The sequence below is a fragment of the Argiope bruennichi genome, chromosome 2 (assembly GCF_947563725.1).
Source record: "Argiope bruennichi chromosome 2, qqArgBrue1.1, whole genome shotgun sequence".
Classification (NCBI taxonomy): domain Eukaryota; kingdom Metazoa; phylum Arthropoda; class Arachnida; order Araneae; family Araneidae; genus Argiope; species Argiope bruennichi.
The window spans coordinates 41,268,992-41,293,903 of record NC_079152.1 but is presented as its reverse complement, the minus strand read 5'-3'; the positions used below and the strand labels follow the sequence as shown (position 1 = coordinate 41,293,903).

Genomic DNA, 24,912 nt, shown 5'->3' with positions numbered 1-24,912 from the left:
TTGTTCATAGAATTGAAATTCTACATGCAATTTTTTATTCTGCTTTCTTCAGTCACCTTTAAAATTTATATAAAAAGCAATTTAATAAAATTATTGTTTGAATTTCTTAACACATTTTATTTCTGAAATACAAACTTAATTTATAAACATCGTCTGCCTTTTTCAACAACTGAATATTGCAAAATTTTGGTTTACTTCATATTTGATTTGAAAGATGAAATTGTTTTTATAGAGAACTTTATAGGAATTGGGATAGAATTCTCTGTTATAGTTTTATTAAATATTTGAGTTGTTGCATTTTTAAAAAGAAGACATTTATCTAGAAAATCATTTTTTTTTTAGATAAAAATTAGCTTTTCAAGAAAGTGTTCTTTTAAGATTATTCTAGCAATGAATTTAAAATCTGCTAGAAACTTTTGAAGAACTTATGTACTTTTAAAATTTTGTTTTATGCATAATTTTCTGAAAAGGTTCATACATGAGTTTATATATATATATATAATTTTTATAAAATGCAGCTTTAAAGTTTTAGATGAGATAGAAAATACGAAAATAAAATTGAATAGAATAGAAATATTTGACCTGATCTGTATAATGAAGATGCAGAAATGTCATGTCTATAATTTATTTAAAACTCTTTATTTATAGGTACTTTGTGCTAAACTAAACTGTGTAAGTCAAACTTCAAAACAAGACTCAAAATCCGTCTTCATCGTAGGAATCGCCGCCACAACTGCAATGGAGATTTCTACGATAAAAAGTCAGTTTCAGAAAGAATGGAGATATCGTAGATCGTAGTCTTTTGGGCTTCCTACACAAAAAAATTCAATTAGATTATATATGACGATCATGATTTATATGGAAGACTCCTCCAAAAAGGCGCAAACTAGCTGCTGAAGTAATTATGCACAGTATGAAGAAAATATATATAACATAACACATTTCATGCTTCTTCAACGATAACCTTTATGTATTTAAGCAGTGTCATGAAATGGAAATAATGTCAAGTAATTGTGATATTAGCTCTTGGAAAAGACATTTCCTGCCATTCAACAGAGATGGTGAAACGCATAGCCCGATTAACAATAACCAAATGTGCATTCCCTTATATTCCCAGATAATCGTTGTAGGGCAACTTATGGACATATAATTCTTTAGTTATAAAAACTGCACACTTGGACAAAATGTTAATTAAAAATCCATTCACTACTAGAATTGACTTAGTCCACGAATAGAATGGAGGACGGAAAGCCGAGCTCAAGTTGAATTTCCCCATGTACCAGAAAGTAAAAGATAATAAGGTCTTTTGCAAGGTCATTGCCTCAGTGGTTGCAAGTTAGGTTGTAATGACTGAATCTGTTGTATATAATATGGCTGTAAACATTCCCTATATAATGGATGCCGCACTGAATTGAGATGTTACATTAACATGGTGGATATCTGGAAAGCTAGAACTAGGAACTACTTTCACTCGACACAATGTCTCCACCACATAGGTAGGTGTCCCTAGAAGCACACGTACATTGCACAATACTGTAAGATATTAAACAATACTCGACATGTATTATAATATATTTTCCATATTTAATAATATAATATTAAATATGAATGTTGGTTCATGTCGTTTGGGGCCACCTTGTAACATATCCGATGCTAATGTTCGTATACACACAGATTATGGGGCCAATTCGAAAACAAAGATGTGTTATATCACCAAATGTGGAGAATTAGCACATGTTCTGGTGGTAATTACCTGCATTTGAAGATGTGACAGATGTCTGATTGTATAATACCAGATCAGAGTCCTTCTGTCACCGACATTTATACCATACATAAAGCGTATACCCTCCATTTCGATTTTCGTAAACTGTTGCATGCTCTTTATATGCAATCGAAATAGAAAATGATTGAGCACTGAATTTCAACTTCATGCTATCCACTGAAGGTTCTAACAAAAAACACCCTCCAGCGGATAACAGCTGTCTCAAAAAAATAACAGCCCTAAAAGCCTTAAAATTTTTACTATAAAAAACAAGTTTTCTTACAAGAAAATGTGATTGACAAACGTTTTAACATTAAAGGTTAATTGCTAATAAACTTTAATAATAAACTAAAAAAAATAGAACAAATAGAACATAATATACTTGAATCTCAAAAACATTAACATTATTTTCTGATAAATATAATTTATAATTAGTTAAATATAATTGGTATTTAGAATAATTTCTGAACTTTCAAGTTTGCACAGAAATTAGAGATTCTGCTTTGATTTTCCAAAATTCGTTGAAAATCTATTCAAAACCGAAAACTGAAATCTGAAAATTATAATAGGAAATATTTTTTTTTATATTTTAATATTTCAATAAAAATTGAACTTACTTTTGGATAACGGATTGATTTCAACTGTGCCAGAACATTAGTGCTATCATTGTGGTTTCCATACCAGTTGTAGTAATAGATCCCAGTTTTTGTGTCATTAAGTGTAGCAAAACATATCTGATTACCATCTGGAGACCACCAAAGAGCTCGATTTGATTTCAGTATTTCTTCTGCAAAATAAGAGAATGCATAAATTAAAGAAAACAATATGAACAAAACATGCAGATCATTGCGATATACTTCAAGTAAGATAAAAAGGAAAACCTTAATTTCAATGTTTAAGGTAACATATGGTAAATACTTAAAAGAAAATGACTTATCATAAAAACATTACTTTAGAATAACAAAGTAGGAAATATAGTTTGAGTTTTCAGTTACATATAATTGATTGTAGTCATTCGGTGAATTGTAGTCATTCGATCATTCAATGAATTTCCAACAAGTATCAAAATTAAAAAATCTTTACCAAACTTTGAATTTTTAATTAGATTGTGATATCTTCTTTCCTTTATTTTTGTTCTTTTCACAAACTTCTGCGAGCATTGAAATGTCGATTTTTTTGTATTATAATGCAATTAGAAGTTTTCACCATGATTAGTAATAACGAAGACGATTTCATTTGTAAGCTAAATTCAATATTATCATAAAAATTGCGGATATGCAAGTATCACGTTAAATGAAGATAAGTGAATCTATCTGTTTTTAAAAATGTATGCATCGGAGTTTAAACTGCTTTTATCTTTATGCAGAAAGACCCTCACAATGATAAAAAATGTTAATCGAAGTTCATATTTATTTATAATGAAATACATATGATGGGCAAGAATCCCTCGTAAGATACTGCGATAAAAATAAAAAATTTGTTAATTTCTTCATTTAATTATTTTTTAGTTGAATGAATTCATTAAATTTATATTTTATGTGGTATCAAATAACTGAGGGTAATTTTGATAACTGCATTAAATATTAATAGTTTAACAACCAGAAAATTCATTACTTTGGGCGAACTAACTGGTTATTAAATTCGATTAATTATCCTTATACTGTAGACTCCCGATTATCCGCGGGCGGGTTATCCGCGGAGTAACTTAGTGCGGACTGCCGCACTAAGTTTTTTTTTTTTTTTTTTGCTTCCAAGCAAAGAGAAAATGCTTCCAAAGCAAGAAGCAAACACAAATGACTGATTTCTTCAAAAAGGTGTAGTTTTACAGTTATGCTTTTGTAATTACATAATACATTACAGTATTAAAACAGTACATATGTATTAATTTTTCTGTGCATCCTTGACGCCTCTCGTAAGTACAAAGCACTTTTCTGTTTTCATTAACAAAATGCATTTTAGGCTAGTTTTGAGTGATATACTAAAATATTAAGCTTTATTTAATCATTTTCTGCTGTTTATTTTACGTTTTATTGTACATAAAACAATTTTTCAAAGTTGGAATGACTGTTTTCTCTTTTACTATACCCGTTTTTAGCATTTTTCGGATTATCCGCGATTTTTGTTATCCGCGGCGGCCGCGCCACCCAATTCCACGGATAATCGAGTGTACTGTATATAAATTATATATATTCTGAAGTTACTTTTAAACAAAATCTAAATTTTAGAAAAATACTTTTTAAAAAATAACTGTTGCCGTCTGAGTAACTTTTTCTACTTTTATTCTTTCATCTGAGTTTATAAAACATAAAAACTTACAACTGTTTTGATTTTTGAATAAGAACTTTTAATAAATGATTTTTTTTTATTTGTCGAAAAAAATCATTTATTTAAAATTGGGATATTTTAAAATGAAACCTTTGATATTAATATATTCCAGTGGAAATTCAAAACAGTATTAAATATTTTCAAATTGAAGTTTGCTTAAGCTTTTAGTGGAAAGAGATATTTGAATAACGCTTTTCTACATTAAATTTATTTTGCTATATAATATAAATATATTTTTATTTCATACTGATTTGGTGAAAAAGGAAAGAAAAGGGAACGCGCGATTATTTACTTTTCTAAATATTAAATAAAAGTTGGAACTTTGATTTTCCTTAGGCGATATAAAATAAAAGGAACAAAAGTCAACAAACCTTCATATAACCAGTCTGGGACGCCATTGAAAATAATTCCTTCAACTCCATTGTTTGTAACAGCATAATGCGTCCCATTCACCTTCGGTACATAGTAGATGTTGTTTTTATAAACATAAGCCTGTGAAAATCAGTAAAAGTTGTACATAAAAATGAGGCTTCAATTAATTAGTATAATTTCACATTTTAAATAATAAAACGTTTTCCATACACATTTATATAAGTATCGTATTATACAAGTGATGCATTATATAAACATCACGTTTTAAAGCAATACTAGGTTCTTTTTGGAACTGATTTCGTAATTTGAAACAGCGATCAGATGACGAGGACAGCACCTGAAGTGTCAACCTCCACTCCAAGTTACCATAGCACAAAAGCGGAAGGACGTTTGGCCTCGATGTATTAACATGCACCAGAACATGAACCGCTTACACGACGGTTGTTCGGTGGAATCGGACCTCGAACATGTAATCATCCGGTCCCGCAGCTGAGCCTTTACCATCAGGTTACAGCGGCTTGCAATTTCAAAGCCGGATTTTTTATTAAATGTCGGTCTGGTTCTATAACTAATGCAAGATATATTGATAAAGTAAGAAGTGCTTTTGTATACCAATGGACTACGAAAAAATACAATTATATTCATTTGAGAGGTCAATTCAATTATATTCATTTGATATTACAAATATAATTAATCTTTATAGTACCTTTGCAGCAAAAAAATGAAAACACATAAAAATTCCATTCTTTTTTTTATTCAGAACATAAATAGGCTTATCAGTAATTTTCATTACAATGATTATTTTATTTTTAAAGCAAATTGTATGATTTGACTTTTACATACAATAAGAGATGACCTATTATGGTAATTAATATTAACAATAATTTGTTCTCGAATCATAAATGATTATAATTCGGCTTCAGATGAAACGATTACATGCAGGAATTTCAAAATATAATTTTAATTAAAAGATTTTATTTTTAAAAAATGTTAATTGATAATTCATTTCAATAGCTGAAAAACTTTTATTCCGATTTTTCAGGACTTTTAGTAAGTGTACATATTACCTGCATGCCTATTAATGTATGAAAACCATCGCCAATATTCAATCAGACTTGAATTGCAAGTATTTTTTCAATTTTCTTTATGGTTTATTATATTTATGTAAATATTTTTTTCTTGGAAGTCCTGTTATTTTATTTCTGTTATCTGTACACTGAAATAATACTAGAATTTGAGCAAATTTTAACATCTGATCTCAAATAAATGATCTATGATCTACATATTTAAAAGCTGCAAAGTAACATTAAGTTTCATATTCTAGTATTTATCTTTAGAGTGAATTTTAATCTCCTAAAAATTCATTCTGTTTCAGAAAGTCGAAGATAGAAAGAAAGCATGAGAATTTCAGTAAGAACTTCCATTACTTTGATTCAAATCATTTGTTCATCATTTATTTTGATTCAAATCATTTGTTCATCATTTATTTTGATTCAAATCATTTGTTCATCATTTACTTTGACCCAAATCATTTTGATCATTATTTCAAATCATTTCGACTTTAAGAAATGACGAAACATGTTGATTTTTTAGGAGGTGCTGACTTCGAAAGAAGTTCAATTCCTGTGTAAAGGTACTATAAAGATTAATTATATTTGTAATATCATTTCCCAGTCAACTAATTTATTACTATCCGTATAATGCAAAGCTGTTAAGATTCAAAATACATTCTTCTAAGAAAAACTAAACTAAAATACAATAAATAAAGTATGTTTCCTACATCAAGATTCATTATTTATTGCTTTTTTTCTTAATCACTTTTGACTTTGTACCATCTATTTACTAAACAACAGCAAGAAATATTATTATGCTTTTGAATTTCAGTTAAATACAGTTTCTATATATTTAATCACATTATTCTTATTAAAAAATAGATATAAATTGTTCCACACATGTTTTATATACAAATTAATCACTTATCGAATATAATACAGTTGTAATTTAGAATTTTCTTTCAGATAGAGACAAAATATTGTTATATTTTTCTCCTCCTTAGTCTTAAATTTATAGTTTGCTTCAAATATATTTAAAATCTTTGCCACTATTTGAAATTAAATTCTAATAAGAATTTCGATTATTTAATTTCCTTTTCAGTCATTGATACATCATTGATGTATAGAATGAAATCTCAAAGTTTTCAGAAAAGTAAATTCATGCCTAAAATCTAGAAAAATGTAGAATTTTTTTAAATGGATTTCGTTTTCGAAAACAAACATCTAATATATACAAATATATACTGGAAGAACAATATTACATCAAACATAATTAATATGTATCAAGAAAAATAAATAACTAAACTATCAGACTTGTCTCGAATAGTTTTTAGAAGAAATAATTAAATGTAAGTTTAGAATGAAGCATACATAGAACAAAATATCCAAAATAATTTAGAGAAACCATTCTATAGATGGTGAAGAATGCAAAGAATATCCAAACAAATGAAATTTTAATAAGAATGGAATAAATATGAACAGATAAATACAGACAAAAAACGAAAAATTATTGCTTCTCTATGACAATATTTTTTGATATAGAATTGTATTTCTGGATTCTTTATCTTTCAATTTACTGTTCTTCTCTTTTGAATACATTTGACACTTAGTTGAAATTAATTTTATTTAGGTGAATATCTTTTACATTCGGCAAATTTATTATAGTCGAAATTATTGTTAAATTTTTCTGTGTTCACTTCAACTTGATTTACTATTTTATTTTTGTCAATTATTTTATCCATAGATAGCTTATAAATTTAAAAGTTTGTTATTGATTCATTTCATATTTTCTCTTCTCAGTTTTTTTTCATTGTAATATTTATTTTACTTTATAAAAAGAAAGGATTCATTAAAAAAAACATTTTATGAAATAGGTCTTTCTATCTTAATATGGCATCTGATTTAAGAAACATAGATATTATATATAATAACGTTTTATGAACATTTTTGAGGTCATTACATTTTGATACAATAATTTGAGATAAAATTATTTAGTATATATTTGTCATACAATATTTCAATACAATTTGAGATACAATAATTTTTTGTATTTGAGATACAATTTTTCATACGATAAGACTTTTGAGATACAATATTTTAATATGTACAATCATTTAAAATTAAAGAAATTCATGAAGTATGATGCCAAGATAATATTTTCTTTCAACTTTAAATCACAAAATTATTCTTCACAATTTAAATCACAAAATATATTTATCCAAACCATATTTCGAATTTGAATATAAAAGCAGGGCTTAAAAAACATACCCATTAAATAAGATTTCCTTCGTGAAATTTATTATAAGCAAAATTTTTGAGGCAAATAGAAGCACGAGACTTTTTGTTTCATATTGTATATAATGCGATAAGAATATCCTTTTTTAAAATTATTTTTAGGCTTTTACTTTTCAAATTTTTATTTGAAATCTGAAATCATTATCTGAAAGCTCTTTTACCAGAGTAAAAGGGAAGTTGAGTGACGAAGTTATCGCAAATCTTGTAGATTTTCTTTCAATTTCCTAGTTGCTTTCAATTCAAAAGATTTCCACTTTACTTATATAAAAGAAATACAAAGGCGTTTCAATTTTATTTATATTAAAGAGCTCTTCCTTTGTGTTTCTAAAAGAAAAACAAAATACAGTTTTTCTTTGATTTAAGTCAGAGGGGAGTACAAGGCATTTAGCTAATTTACTTTTCTTGAATTTGTTTGATTTAAATTCAGATCTAATTATTTAAGTCTATTGAAGCTATGAAAAAATCTTCAAAAAAAGTAACAGGTTTAAATATTTTAAAACGTTTCTTTGTTTGATTATTTTATATTAAATGAGTTTGCTTTTATTTATTAGAAAATAAATAAGCTATTTAGAATTATTCTTTGAATAGAATGTCTTATTAACAGATTACCATGTTTATCCTCTTCAAGGATTAGAAAAGAACGCTATATTTCAAAGAATTATCAAGATATTGCTGATTACCATTTTTTTAACAGTTTCATGCCGTTGAGTTTGTGTCAGGCAAGTATTTATTACAGAAAACATTAAAATCTCCCTCCCCCCTTAAAAAATATATTTTTAAATAAAATTCACATATCATTAAAATTAATTAAAACATTGAGAAATGTTTCGAAGTGTTATTATTATTTATGAATTTTAATAAAACTTATGAGCACTGCTTTAAAATTTCGGATTTAAATTATATTTTTTAATCTGTGTTCAATATAAACTGTAAAATGCATTGATATTTTAACTTCATAAAGTTAAAATATCTTTATTCGGAGTATTATTACACAAAAATACTTTGTAATAAATTTTTAATAAAATATTATGTGATGTGAATCAATTTATAAGCAATTTTTTTGTTGTTTTGTTTTCTGTGGCAGATACTTTTTACTACATTTAAATATTTATCTTGTAGTTTATAAGTTTCCTAAGCTAGTTATGAATCTTTTAATTGTTTAGAAAATAAAAATATATAAAATATATATTGAAAGAATATAACTGACAGAAGAAAAGGACTTCGACAACAGAATAATCACTAATCGTTTTAAAATGTCATGCAGATTTACTTTGCGGCATTATTGTTCTTGAAGAACAATACGAATTTTATTTCCGAGTCTCATTGAAAATTGTTCAAATTATAAAATTTTCATCTTACTGCAACAAATAAAGTCAGATTCGATATGTTTTCTATTTTATATGCATATAAATGAAGGTATTTTTTCGTTCTTTCACAAAATATTATCATTTGAGATTTTTAAATAAAGAAAGCCCACTGCGAAAAATGAAATGGTTTTCATGCAAATCATTTCAAGCATCCGTAGGGATAATTTTAAAATTGCAAAGAAACTGACCTTTTCCTCTTTTGATACAAATTTTATTTAATTACGGTTATAGAAATTGCCATTTAATTAGTATTACATTAAATATCAAAATATATAAGAATTACTTGAACCCTGATTTAAAAGCTGAATTATTTCTCATTTCAGCTCTTTTCAATGTTAGAAATAAGTTAAAGAACAGCAAATATTAAAATAATTAAGATGTAATTATCAACCCTTCTCAGAAGACGTTGTCGATGCATGAAGGGGTAGGAATTTTAGTATTTTCGAGATACATTATACTCCCATTCCCTCAATTGAGTTAAAGCCTAAATTGCATAATGTGAGCCTAAAAGCCATTGTCATATTGTTTCAAAGCCAAGAATTTACCGTCAATCTAAAACCGCTTCTCCAGTTTTAAGCTATTTGAGTATTCCCTATTAAAACAAGAAATTGTAAGATATTTCCACGATGTTGTTCGATATTCTGAATGTAGGTCAATATCTCGAAATAAGGTTGTTGGGTATTTTGTACTAATATGTTTATCAGTACGTATATTGAAAAATGGAGTGCTGATTCATGTTACATTTTTGTTGATCGACATTATTTCATATTCCATTTGGATTGAGGATTACAACTTTAGTTTACTGTCTTATCTGAAAGTTTCATCTTTTAAGTATTCGAATCTACTTTTATTTTACTAATGCGATTATAAGAAAGGAAGTTAAAGATATTTTAACTAAGTAGATGGACGAGAAAGCTAACAGAAATAGAAAATAATCGGAAACTACGTAAAATGGAAATTGTAAATAAAACGGCAGAAAGGCAATTTTTTTTATATGCTATGTTATGAAGTATTCAATGTTGATTTTTGTTTTATATTCCGTATCAATTAAATATATATTATTTTCGGACATCTCCAACAGAAAAATCTATGCTATTGGCAGCATATAATATCATATTTTTGAAGCATCCATCAATAAATAATATATTAAATATATGTAAAATATTAATTCGTAAATGCAATACCATTCCAAAATAAATACATTATCAAGATAGATTGATGAAATGATAAAAACTGTTGACGTTTGTTGAACATTGAGTCGCAGTAAAAATTCATTAAAAGCAAGGGAACAAAGGTAAAATTGCTATGTTGTAAAAACATGGATAATCTGCAATATATATATATGTAAAGAGAGCTTTAACGAAATCTGAACGAATGACTGATTAACGAACAAATATCTGGGATAACATTTGACGATTTTGGCGACAAAAAAATTAAAGTTCAAATAGCTTGTCGATTTTTCGCGATAAAGTTCAAATAGCTTCTCGAATTTTTGCGATATCTTGTTAAGCAGCGAAGACTAAATATCTTTCTTAAAACTTCTTTTTTTTTCTGTCATGGGCACTATTGAAAGCCAAGGACCAGTTGCTAGTTGAGCTTAACCGAGTAATTGATTTTCTTTTAGGGGTATAGATTTCCATCAAGACATTTCCTGAAAGCGTTGTATTAGTACTATTACAATTGATGAACAACAATTAGATGCTTAAGTAGTAAGTTTATTATAAGTATTATTCCTGTCTACGTTTTGACTGCATTTTTATACTGTGTTTTCTTTTCTTTTCTTTTCTTTTTTCGTATAGAATAAACCATCGTTATTTTATGCGAACATTATTATTCTCTACTTTCTATTCAATCTTACCGATCCTGTTGAAACTTGTTACGCACCGGAGGGTTTGATTTTTCAGTATATATCAGAGAAAAATTAAAACTTACAAAGTTAAAATTACACGAAGTGCTGTGTTTAAAAGAATTTTTTGGTTTGTGAAACATGATAATGCCAACAATATATACAAAATTTTTGACTTCCATTTGTATTATCATGTATTTATAATATTATCTAGGCAATGAACTGAAATATTTGTATAATAATAATTTATTATACATGCATGAATTATTTAAATCTAAACGAGGGAGAAATTTCCAAAAAAAGAAACCCTGTCATATTTCACACTAAATTTAACATGTTGCCCCGGTACTTTGGGATGCTGTAAATTTTTATTTTTTCACGCACCTCAAATTTAAACATTTGCGGTGCGTGTAAAATATGTCGAATAATATTTTTCTTTGTCTTTATATGTTGTCAATAAATATAATTCTTGTTATTTATAACAATACTTTCTTGTTATTTATATGTCGAATAATATTCTCCATTCTGGTCCTTTATTTTATTTATAATGTCTGAAAGTAAATATCAAGTATGCACAAAATATTCAAATATGACACAAAAATTAAATTTTAATACAAATTTCTAATAAAGTACAAAATATAATACTTTTCCAGAAAAAGACTCCAAATTAAAATAGTTTCCTTAAATACTTACTTGATTTAATTTTTATTAATCCAATCTGACTTTAATTTAACAAAATAAATTGATGAAAAGTTCTTTTGACAAAAGTTATTTCAATAAACCTGTAGTAAATTATAAATGTTTTTATAAATAATTATGATTGCCTATCTATACTTAAATGGAAGCTCTCTATGAATATATCACTGAGTTAAAGTCATTGTTTGAAGCATTTCTTTTAAATATTCTATAAAGGGTTGATGATATTCAGAATAATTAAAAATATAGCTTGAGAATATTAAATATGAGAAATTAAATACAACATTTTACCGAGAAGTAGTTTCCTCCTTCAAAAAATCTAAACAAAATCTTTACCAGAGTTGTCTGAAATGCTAATGAGAAAAATAATTCATTTTACATCTATTCTTTATTCACTGCTTTAAAAATTTCATGGCATTAGATGCTAATTAGTTGTGTTACGAGGCTTTATTGCATAAATAATTATATCAAGTTGATAGAAACTAAAAAAAAATTATATTGAGCAATTCCATTATTTATAGAGTCCTCGAAAGATATAATCTTCTTTTAAAGTAAAGATCAAGCATTTTGGCTTAAAGGAAAGTTTTTCATCATATAATGTTTATTTGAACATATAATTATTTTGTCTGTATTATTTCAGAATCTAATTTCGGTAAAAAACGTTTGTTTCCTAGATAATAATTGGTTCCTCTAGAAAAGCAAAGTTCTATTTATTTCGAACAATGTGATATAAAACCAAACAGAAACGTTTAGAGTAATTAAATAAAACGATGCGTTGTTACGTCCTTTTCTTCATTAATTTTGTAAAAGGTAACATGAATCATTCATTATTAATTAACTCACGATGACTGGAATTAGATTAACATACTGAAAAGCATCATTTCATTTCAGAATGATGAATTCAGTTTGAAGTTTCTCCTAACGTCAGGGAAACTTGAAGACTTCGTGTATTTAAATGTGATGGAACATTATCATAAGTTGTGGGTAAAGTTTCACTTATATTAATCATAATTGTACAGATAAGATGTGAGAAAACTAAAACATATAAAAACTTTATATAATATTATATATATATATGAAAGCTTCGAAAGGTAGTGATTTTTTTTTAACTTTCTTTGGAATATTTTTAATGAGCGTCTGAAATCGAAAAAGCAAAATAAATTTTCGATTCCAAACGCTCTTTATGTTTTTATTGCACATTGAGCAAGTTTAATGGCTTTTTAGAGACAGTGCATCCGTTAAAATGAGCGCTAAAAATATTTTTAAATTAATAAAAATGATGCAGTTTTGAAGATAATTTTATTTTATAATGTAACACTATTTATAAGTACATATATTTAACAACAAAGCATCATTATCAGATACGTTCCAGTAAATAAATTACAATTTGAAACTGATAGTTTATTACATTTAAATTTGTTATCATTTATTGGAATATCTTGAAAGAAATCAAAGGACTAATTTTTCTTTTAGAATGTAGGACCCAGATTTTATTTACATGCCTAATACCGCGTTCTCGCCGTTGGTCCATAGTAATTGCTAACCACTAATAGCTATTATCTGAATATTAGAGTTTGCCACTGAACTAAATGGTCATCTGCATTTCATTTGGAGGGGGACCGATGGGGGGGGGAATTTTCGTACAGTAAGAATTGTCTTGTACAGTAAGTTAAATATCACGTTTCTTTCTTCTAACTAATAAAGTAAAGAATATAACGTTGTATCATTTGAGGAATAGTAACGATTGCAACATGTATCAACTTGTTTCTTGGTTTGCTATCCAATTCTAAAGGTACATGCCGTTCTGGTTGACACTCAAGTTGCTAATGATATTGCATCCCCCTGTTTTTTTAGAGCTTCCATTGTCTCTCTTTAAGGGATAAAAAAAAGAAGAAGGTCTAAGAAGGGGAAATGTGCAAGATCAGATTTGAAAATGAAGGAGATGATTCTGGCGATAAAAAATAAAGAGGTGAGACTAATAAATAGTTCGAAATATTTTTCTTAACCAAATATATAAAATAAAAACTTAGAATAACAAGATATTGAATTTCAAAAATGACTGCCTGTATCATTTGGTGAAGGCTTGTGTTTCTTTCTTGAAGCAAGACATCAATTCAAAGAAAATTATTTACAAATGAGTAAAATTTATTATGAGCTTCCGAAACAAAGTAACGGAGAAAAAAAACATTTAAACTTCCATTAGAAATAAATTAAGCCACTCGTTTTATTAAAAAACATAACAAGAAAGAAATGACTTCATTTTTTTTTCTGACAGACAACCTGCTTTGTCTCGTTGGAATTATCCAAAGGATTCTGATTTAAAATTGCAGAAAAAAATATTCTTCAAAGTTCTTATATAATTTCAAACGAAGGAATTTTTTTCAAAAAAAATTATATGTGCATGAGATTGGATTGATCACACGGATAAATTGATTTTTTTTAGAAATCGATTTTGACATTGCTTTGGCATAGTACAATAGCTTTTAAAATCTTTTATAAATTGCATAAATTTCGTTTAATAATCCCCCCCCCATCACTTTGACAAAAAAGTTGAAAAAATACAATGTAAACACTTTCTCAAAACTTTTTGAAAATTAAATTCAAAATTAGCTCTGGAATAAAGTGAAACTTTTTATCTAACATATAAGTTAGATTCTTCAAAAGCTTATATAATTTCTTCCAATGTTTAGCTGAGGTCCTTTGGCATTAAAAAAAATTGAGAAAATGAAAAAATTGAATTGAATTGCCAGAATGGGGCCCAACATTTCTAAAAAATGATTTTTCTTTCCAGGCAGCTTCCAGACAATGTTAAGCATATTATTTACAAAATATTCTCAAAGAATGCTTATTTTGAACATCATGAGCATCTAGTATTAACAATAGTACGTGATTACAGAAAACACAACAGGAAGTTAGCAGATAGGTGTACTCTAAGTGACATGCATTCTTGGTAATTGATTGGCCATACTATTTTGTAATACAGACCCTTTTACAATAGATATACAGGATAAATATTTCAATGAAATGTACAAAGAGGAACAGTTTCCAGTACTAATTTTTGAAGAATTACCAGACCACACGCAATTTTTTGAATGATGTAATAAATTAAAATCTGAAATTGCAATGAAGTAACTTGCATTCTTAAATAAATGCCTTTAAATAGTTACTTGCAATTTATAACTGGTTTTTAGATTAAAAAAAATTGCTAATTTTCTTTTCTAAAACCTATCTTTTTTTAAATAAATGCGATACCCTCTTAAAGGTAAACATTAATTTTTATCTGCAAATTATTTTAAATATGATTATAATTGTAGTAATGCAAATATGAATTCAAAATGGGTTTACTTCAATAAAAAGAATTATATCAAAAAAAAAAAAAAGGTTCGAAATATTTTTCACTTAATATATCTAATTTATAAATTTATAGGAACCATTTCGACGCAAAGAAAATAAAGAGAATTAGATAAAATCTTGGTTTCTCATATCTTCAAAATATTTTCTTATAAATCCAGATTTTTAAAAATCCAAGTTTCCTAAACTTCACCTTAACTACGTTTATTTACATCCTTGCAGTAAATCCTGCACGGCACATACTGAATTACTTACTTTCATGGTCTAATGATAATTTTCTCTTGTCTTAATTTATCTAACGTTAATAAGTATACACATCATTCATAATATAGACTTATTTTTTGAAACTAATATAATATCCCACACCCTCAGGAACATTATATTCCGGTTTCTTCTGACTGCATTTTAACTGTCATTTTTCTTCTGGCCAGCACATAAAGTTATACTTTAAAAGTGATTGCTTCATTCCAACAGTCTTCTTCCTATATTGATGACACTTTAATGATAGGAAAGAACGATGTGAGAAAGAAAGCCACTATCGAAGACTTCTCTATGTTCGGGCTCATGTCTTAATGCATGAACTAGATGTCCTCCAACGTATTTATGCAATCGATTGCCCTCAGAAAGTGTTTCGCTCTTCTCCCCTTTTATCTTCTTCTCCTCTTTCTAGCGATTAGAACCTGCAATTACTGGAGATTGGTAATTTCGAACCATCACTCCGAAAGGGATCCAGAAACATGATTCGCCTTTTTGGATTGGGAGAATGATAAGAATAGGAAACACCACTGAACCCTCATGTTCACGACATTCCCTCAGCAAGAAATGTCAAATGAGAAAATTATTAAAAATAGGAGAATAATCTCCGGTGTTAAAATAAATCTTTGTTTATTTTATACATATGTTTCTTTAAATGCGAATCATTTGACATGTCAGAAAAGCAAAATGGTTATTTATATAAGCATGAACAACTGTGTACTGTTCAGCAACGGATTGTAAAACCCTCCGCGCTTTTGCGCATGCGTTAGGATGGGTTAATTCGATAAAAGGAGGATATGTTTACATTTACTAGTATCTAATAGGGGAATCCAAGATCAAAGGGAATACCGGAAATGCATTAATCGTTCCGCGTCTCACACCTTAATGAGATGGAGTCGTCGAAATGTGGTCGCCTCAGAATCCGTTGGCGAACAGTAAATACTATTGAATGTTATCAAGATGCTGACAATTGATCCAAGCTAAAACTGGATATTGGAGAAAAAATTAAGACCTAATATATTATTTTTTTTAATGAATGATACAAATTTTGGAATGATTTATCGATTTTTGTTTCTGTTTTATAGATATTTAAAAATTTTAAATTCATTTATTTTGGGGTTTATATAGGCTTTATTTTTTAAGAACCGAAAATAATTTTAGTATATGAATAAATAAAATGGTCTGCAGGTTAAGAGAAAAAAAAATTAGGAAAAGTACGATTTTCATTTTTTTTCCTAAAAATTTCAGACAATGGAAAGACAATTTTTCTATGAACTTGTAAACAAATGCCACTTTAAATGTTAAAAGAAACTCAATTGAAGAAAAGAAGTTAAATTAAGAAAACCAAAATTCTTTTAAGGAATATGTGAGTTTCAAATTTCAATATTGTTAGAGAAATTCTTTTGAATTTTATGGCAATATATTTAACTATATATCATGTTTAAATGGTTGAGTTTGAATATGTTATAATAATTTTAGTACTGGGAGACCAAGCTTCACTTTGCAGTTTTGTTTTGTTTTCTTTTGTAAAGTCATGTTTAATTGGAGAAAATATTTAGATACGAATTAAATATTATTTTTATTTACATATGAGTATTTTTTATTTTCATATGAATACTATTCTATGGCAACAATGCAACTGCAAAAAAAAAATCACGAGATGGCGCTGTATGACATTGTCAGTGTGACAGCAGATAGAAATAAGGCTCTAATAGTTACAAATAAATGTTTTTTTTTTTTGTTTTTTTTGTATACAATCGAGTTTTTTAAGAAAGACATCTAAATAGATAAAATTTAAAAATAACTGAACTAAATATAAAATTTAATTATAACTAAATATAAACTAAATTTAAAATTTAATCCGAAATAAATTTTTATGTATATGAGAATCACTAGTTTAAAATTATAAGATAACCAAGGAAATCTAGAATTAAAAAAAATAATGATAAAAACAATATACTGTAAGAGAAAAAAAATACTACAATTATTAAAAAATCAGTTCCATAGCGCAATGTAAAGTACACTTTCTTTTAATTCTGGTGACCGCTTCTTTTAAACAAATACCTACGATATTTCATCCATCTAAAACTGAGGCCCTTTAAAATACAATAAAAACATCAAAATCAAAAAAAATTGCACTCAGACAGTTTACCTCTGAGATATAGATGTACATATAAATGCTATTTATTCAAAAGATTTCTGCCCCGAAGTCTGACAATTAGCTATAAAAAAAAAGAAATATGCTATTGCTTCGCAAATATTACTATTCTTTCCCAAGCGTAAGAATAAAGAATATCATGAAAAAGTGCTATAGATTATTGAGAAAAAAAGAAATTTGAAGTTTTGGGACAATCAATATAAAAAACCCGCATTTTATATATATTTGCTTTATTTTCTCAATACTAAGAATACAGCTATAAATTTCTTTTATTTCCACAATGCAAACAGGTTAATTTAATGAAGTGAGTAATAAATAAAACAATTTGTCTAAAGAAATAAAAAAAATGTCTGCATAAAAAATTTTGCTTAATAAACACAATCAACTCCGGGCAATAAATAAATAATCCCTTTTACTGTTGCTATGTAATAGAAGAGAAAGAAAATTAATATCGGTTGAAAGACAAAAGAAGCAGAAACGGGATTACATGCCCCCTTTTTCTTCTACGTCGAATTCTGCGCCTACTTATTTAAACAAAGTATGTTGTGGAACATTTAACGAAGATATTGAATAAGGATAGAGAAGAAAAATTTCTCGAGAAAGAAACTAAAAGTAGCAGTGTCTGCAAGAAAGGAAAAAAGGATAAAGTATAAAGAATAAAAAAAAAAATGTTAAAAGAATAAAAGTATAAAGTGTGATGAAAAAAATAGCATCTGCACGAAAGAAAAAGAACATGATATTTAACAAACTGGAACAAAAGATCTCCAACACGAAATTTGGAAAACGCAGACTTAGATATCCAGAAAACACATGATGAAAAAAAACATAATGCAAAATTCTTTTTCATACATTCAGAGTTTTAAGTAAAAGGAAAAACAATGAGCTAATGAGATTAACGGTTTCCTTTTATTCTCAAGAAACTACTGATAAGGTGAGAGAAAGTTTAAGGAGAAAATAATTACAGCACTACTGATTGCACCTTACGAAATTTCCTAATTTCAAACTTCTTTATTTTGTTAAATGATTTTAGAACATATTATAACTTTAAAGAATGCCATATAAATTTTCCGAGTATAAGAATACATTAACCATAAGCTACCACAAATTAAATAAATTTATCAGACGAGCTAAATATTTTTGGTATGAAGGAACAACTGTTGATTTTAATGGAAGTTAATTATCTTGAAGATAACAGAATTGAATTTAGTTTTAAGAACTAATGAAAAACTATGAATATTATTTCAAAGAATACAAATTTCTTATTATTCAAATAATTTTAAAATTAATTTATTTTTATATCTTGAAACTGTTTAGATACGTCTCTCATTTAAAGGTAATAATATATATTATTTTGCAAAAAAAAAAAAAATCTTTTGATGAATTTACAAAAAATGAAGGAGAGATTTTCTTTATTTGGTGAAGCATCCAGAAAAATTTAATGAAGCTTTAATGTATTTCATATTTAAAAAAATCGTCCTTTTGAGTTAAATTCATTATAGAGTTTTTGTTTCAGACAATAAGGTTGTTATATCAATGTATGTAAATTCCTCATTTAAAGATAAATTTAAAATGCATAGTTTTTCTTATCATTCAGATAAAATGCAAATAAATTTAAATTTGAAGGCTATTTAAATTTGTCTTTCAATAAATGGAAATAAAAAAGTATTTATGTTTTGTAAAATAATTACTTCTTTTAAATGAGTTTATTAAAATAAGATGCTAAGTTTTTGGGGTGGGAAGTTAGTAATCGAAATATCCTGAACTTATGCAGTATTTGCACGAAACCCTCTGTAATATCGATAGATTTAAAATTATTTATGCTGACGCAAGTGATTATAGTATTCTATACAAACATAAATGTCAGTAGATACCTTATGATACAGTCCAGTAAAAACTTTCTTTATGTCTATCTATAATATGAATTAGTTTTTCTCTTTACATATCAGCAGGTACAATTAATAAGTTATTATAATTTCACAATTTCTGCAAGTTATACACAGTCACACACTGGTGTAGAATGGAAAGACATGACTGAGAAACCTTAATCGGAACAATGAGTTCTGATCTCTATGTATGTCCTTAATCAGCATTATTCAAAATTTGATAAGTTGCCGTACGATATGGCAATAAACTGACCACGCTATTTCTATTGATCGGAAGTTCTCCTGATTTTTCCTTAAAGACAAATATAAATATGAATAAGGCGTCTTCAAGCGAAATATAAATGTGGGTAAGGTGTCTCCAAAATTTTCCAGATTTTCCTCCACTCGAAATATAAATATGTATATGACGTCTCCAGAATTCCTCCAAGCACGCAAACCCCGCCCACAAACCTTAAAAGTTGACATACGCTTCTAATGTCATTTTATATGCACCGGGGCACATACACAAGTTACTATTTCACTTTATCATTGTGCATTGTGGTTAGATAAACTGAAATTAGAATCATTATCAGGCATTTTGTTCAACAAATATGAGAAATCTCTAATCATCTTTCAATAATTTCTCCTCTACTATTTACTGTATTTTCTTATATACTAATTAGATCTACTTATAAGTAGTAGAACCGAAATAAGTCTAATTACATAGAATAAAAAAAAGAACATTAATACTCTCTCAATAACTTGGAAAAGAAAGAAGCATCTTGATATTTATTTATTCAACATTTTTTCCTCCAAAACATATATAAACAAAATCTCAATACATCTATTTTTGTGGAGGTCATTCAATTTCCGATTATAAGAGCCAGAAAGTATTCTTATTTGCAAATTTTATACTTTATACATATTCTATATTTGAAGATAATTTGGTAATTTTGTTAATGATAATTAAATTTTCTCACTTGCTAATCAATGTATTGCAAGCAAAACAAACTACTCATTATTCCCTCTAATCTTAATTTTATTTCCCTTGACTAAATCATATACTGTTCAGTGCTTTGCTACTAACACGCCAAGTTGGCGATCTTCTGTTCTAGCGTTGCTCCCTTTTGTAACTGCGCGGGTCATGACCCGCCAAAACTAGATTTGAACACTAAACGCGATGTTATACCGTTGGTAGTGGGGAGACTCCATGTCTCTTCTCATAGTCAAACAGTATTTTATAGCTACACTGCAATGATAAGAATTGCTTAGCATCATTTTCATTAGCTACACCGCAATTATTATTTCATTTTCCTTATCATTCGCAGAAATACCATCGGCCTCTACATGAACTTCAATAAGGAAACTGAACTTGAGAGAAATTTGTTTATGAACGTTTTACGTTTACGTACGTAAACGTTCATGGTTTGTACGTTTACATGGTTTGTAATGAAATACCGAGTTTAATAACGAAATTTTATAACAAACTTGAGAACATTTTTTGTAAACAAAATATGCGATTCTTGAAAGAAGATAACAAATTTGAATGAAGAAGGAAAAGGAAAAAAATAAAATTACCATTTGATTTCCTTTGGGTCCCCATGTTGCGAGAGAGATTTTTTCACCGAATTTGTTCAAAGGCCAGAGATGATATATTCTTCTGAAATACAACATAAGCATACAAGTTGAAATTTCAAATCAGTATGCAAAAAAAACTGATATTTTGTTAGACAATGACAAATGCTTACTTGTTTTCTAAGTCATATATTTTGTACCTGGCATCAAAAGAATATCTGTATATCTAAAAAGAAAAAAAAACATTAGGTTTTGAACTAGGATTTGTTTATGTTCATACATATTATAAATACTAAATAAATATTCATAAATATTAGTATATTTATGAATATTTTGTCCTCAAAAGAAAAAAAAATGATATTCAGATGCAAAAACTTGTTTTTTTTTAACTTTTGGAAAATTTCTTTCATTCCTTAATTTTTTTTTAAGTTAACACAACACATCCTAATATGTAGAAGGTATACTTTGGTACTGCTATATACTTTTCTAAAGAAAATGTGAATAAAAGTTTATTGCGTAAAAGTCTTTAAGAAAATATGCTCGAAATTCAAATGTTCTACTTTAATTTCACAAAATATTTTTCGAAAATATTTTGAGAATGAATTCTGTCTTATAAATTGTAAATTCAGGCAAGTGTATACAATTTTTTTTTCTCAATATTCCTAAACTTATGATGTCAACCGAAATATATATCTTGAAAGAATTTAAATATTTACCAATACTTCCTTTCGCATTTGTATCAATCCCTTCTGCTTTCAAAATGAATTCATCTTTATTCAGTTTGTGCTAGGCTGTAACACTTCCAGCATTTTATTTTTCTTTAGTTGATTGAAAAGACAAGTATTTGAAATGTTATATAAAAAAAATAAAAATACGTAAGCATATATATTGCCAAATTTTCAGCTTAAAACTATGTATACTTCTATATTACCTTATATACTATAGATATTGACTTAGAGTATACAAAATAGTATACAAATTTTCAGATTAAAATTATGTATATTCATTGTATTTATATTCTTTGCTGATTAATTATAATAGATATTGAAGCAATCATCAGCCCACATTTCACTTTTTACTTACAAAAGTATTAGGATGCATAAAATTCAACATGTCATAAACCGAGATTTTTATTACTAATGCCAATTTAAAATAAGATGTTGTAATAAACATCTACAAAATAAATTCATACTGTTTTAGACCGACTTAGAAAGGAATTTTAGTAAGAAATTATTTAGATGTGTGGAGATACATCATTATTAACTTTGCCAATCAGTCTGAGGCCGAAGGTGTCCCATATTTTTTTGATTTAAGCTAAATATAATGTAATCTCCTTTTTAAAATCTATCTTTAACTTATTTACTTTTTTAGAGCCATTGAATTTTTAATGCCTCATTTTTTAAATAGCTAAAATAATTACTATTTAATCATCTGTTTTGAAAGTCAAGACTGTATTTTTATCCTGAACTGTTGTACATATATAAGTATTCTGTACTCCATTTCACTATATATATGAAATACTAAGAAAACCTAATATAGATAAACCAATTAAAGTGGTTTGAATCGCAATAAGAGCTTTCCTTTGTAAAAATAGGATTGGAAATTGCATTTCTTACAATTAGAATCCCAATTAATTATAGCAGGAATTAATTGGAAAAGCACTAAATTTTATTACGGAATTTCAGATTGCAATATATGCAAATTGAGAATATATTTTTTTCCAAGATTTGCAATCACGAAATAAATCTCCATTTTAACTTTTAATAAAGATAAAAAAAAATGGATGAGCAAAATTGTTAATGACCATGTTTTCTAGCAATACTTACTAGCCCTCTGTGTTTGCGGAGATAATTAAGAGAAGACAGTGCAAGTGAAAATGAAATCAGAAAAACATTAGCTTGTTCTGCAGTGGTTAGTGAAGTAACAATAAACATTTCTTTAAAAGTGTTAGAAGTAAACGTCGAGACGTTATTTTTCCACTGAATGAATTTTTTTCAATTAATGTATGTCTACAATATCCAACTTATTTATCCATTAAAACTATCATTGATATATATTACATTTGCAGTTATTAATACTACATTTATGGAATGTGATTTTCTCTTTTGGAAACTTTTTCAGAATCCAATATGCGAGTCAATTGATTAACTATATTAGTTAAATTTCATTTAGAAAGAGGATACGTTTTATAAAAATGCTAATTTTATTCATTGACTTTCCTTATAATTATGAAATCGATTTGATTTTAAATAATAGATCCAAGAAGATAGGATCAAGTGTCCATGAAAAGTTATAAGAAAAAATGTGTCAATGCATACTTCAACTAAAATGGACTTGTATGTCATATCTTTGAGTGATATACATGTTTATACTATATAGGAAATAAATTATCCATCGTTTTGTTTATTAATTCATTCACTGTTCCTTTATGTGGAATCTCTAAAATACTGCCCTACAGTACAATCTCTAAGAGGAAAATGATAAGGTTTTTCAGCCTTCAAACATTGTATCAATTTCATCAACTTTTGATTTATATGGATTTAATGATTCCTAAATATAATATATCCAATGTCCGTCTGCTATTCACATTCAGGAGAAATCTCAAAGGCATTATTTCAATGTATCCTTTCTTTGGAAAAAAATCTCGACATATTGCCCCAAATATTGCTTCGATTTCGACAATTTTTATTTTATATGAACGCATGCCGTTCGTAAATATAATGTATCTAACGCTCGTCTGCTGTCGAACATTCTTCAATTTCAAGATAAATCTCAAAAACATTATTTCACTGTATTTTCTTTACGGAGAAAAATCTAAGCACACTACACTAAAGACTGAGCCGATTCGAGAATTTTTCATTTCGTATGGGAAACTCACGACTTCTAAATATAATTTAACTGAAGTTCGTCTCTCTTCAATACTATCCACTTTCAAGAGTAGTCTCAAAAAGACATTTTTCTGAACCCTCTTTATAGTAAAAAATCTTGAAATATTACCCAAGTACTATGTAGATTTCGCCAATTTTTATTTGGTATGAAATTTTATGACTCTTTTATGAACAATTAATTTCATTCATTACATACTATCATTTACATACTATCTCCAAACCAAAGATCTAAAGTAGCTCAAATTATTTGCCTGATTTCGTCGATTTCTATTTTCATACAACAGTTCAAGCCACTGTTAGTAATGATGGTCATTAATTGTGATTTTGTTTTTCTTTTTTTCGTTTTCCCATCTACTCCCAGAGAAATATTAAAAATGCTGTTCCCGTGTACCTCATTAATGAAAAAAAAATATTACAGACTTCTCCTAAATTAAAATTAAATTTATAAAAAAAATTTAAATTTATTAAATTATTTATCAAAATTAAATTAAAATCATTTCGACAATTTTTATTTCGCATAAAAATCCTATGATTTTTTGGTATGTCATCATTGACGTTAATATTATGACATTTTTCATAATTCATTTGATATGTCATCATATTCTGCGCCTCTTCCTTTTTTTTAAAGATCGAAAAATAAGATTAGACAAAATCGTCTGCCTTTACAATTGGACAAATTTCGCTAATTAATTTCACCACTTTTGCATGCATAGTTTACAATTCGAATTATTATTTAGTATGTACACTATAATATTTTTCATTTGAATTGTTAAAATGTTTTGTTGGTACATTTTTACAAAACTTTTTAGAGTTTGATATTACATTTGAATACATTGATATTTATTTTGAACACACCTGAGAAAAATTCCATACATAAAAAATAAATATATAAGCCGATTTGTGAAGAAGATATTTCATTAAAAAGTGTAAAGTATCATTTTTTCTACTAAATTATTTTTCCAAAAGATTAAAAGAGTAAAAGAAGTTATTCTTGTAAAAATATAAAATCAAAAAATAAAATTGTCGGTACTTTTGTAAATAATTTTGACTTTATTATAAATTTAATAAATCATTTTATTTACAAAAATGCATTTATTTATTTCTAAAA

The 24,912-nt window shown here is 27.2% G+C and overlaps 1 protein-coding gene across 1 annotated transcript in view; it reads right to left on the bottom strand.

The window, feature by feature from the left end:
* Nucleotides 1–24,912, bottom strand: part of LOC129962173 (inactive dipeptidyl peptidase 10-like) — a gene marked incomplete at its 5' end in the record, with an annotated part of 691,141 nt that overhangs the window by 78,509 nt on the left and 587,720 nt on the right. The window contains 4 exons of the mRNA XM_056075911.1: nt 2,380–2,549; nt 4,459–4,579; nt 20,920–21,001; nt 21,090–21,142. Coding sequence (XP_055931886.1) covers nt 2,380–2,549; nt 4,459–4,579; nt 20,920–21,001; nt 21,090–21,142 — 426 coding nt within the window. The remainder of the gene's footprint in view (nt 1–2,379; nt 2,550–4,458; nt 4,580–20,919; nt 21,002–21,089; nt 21,143–24,912) is intronic.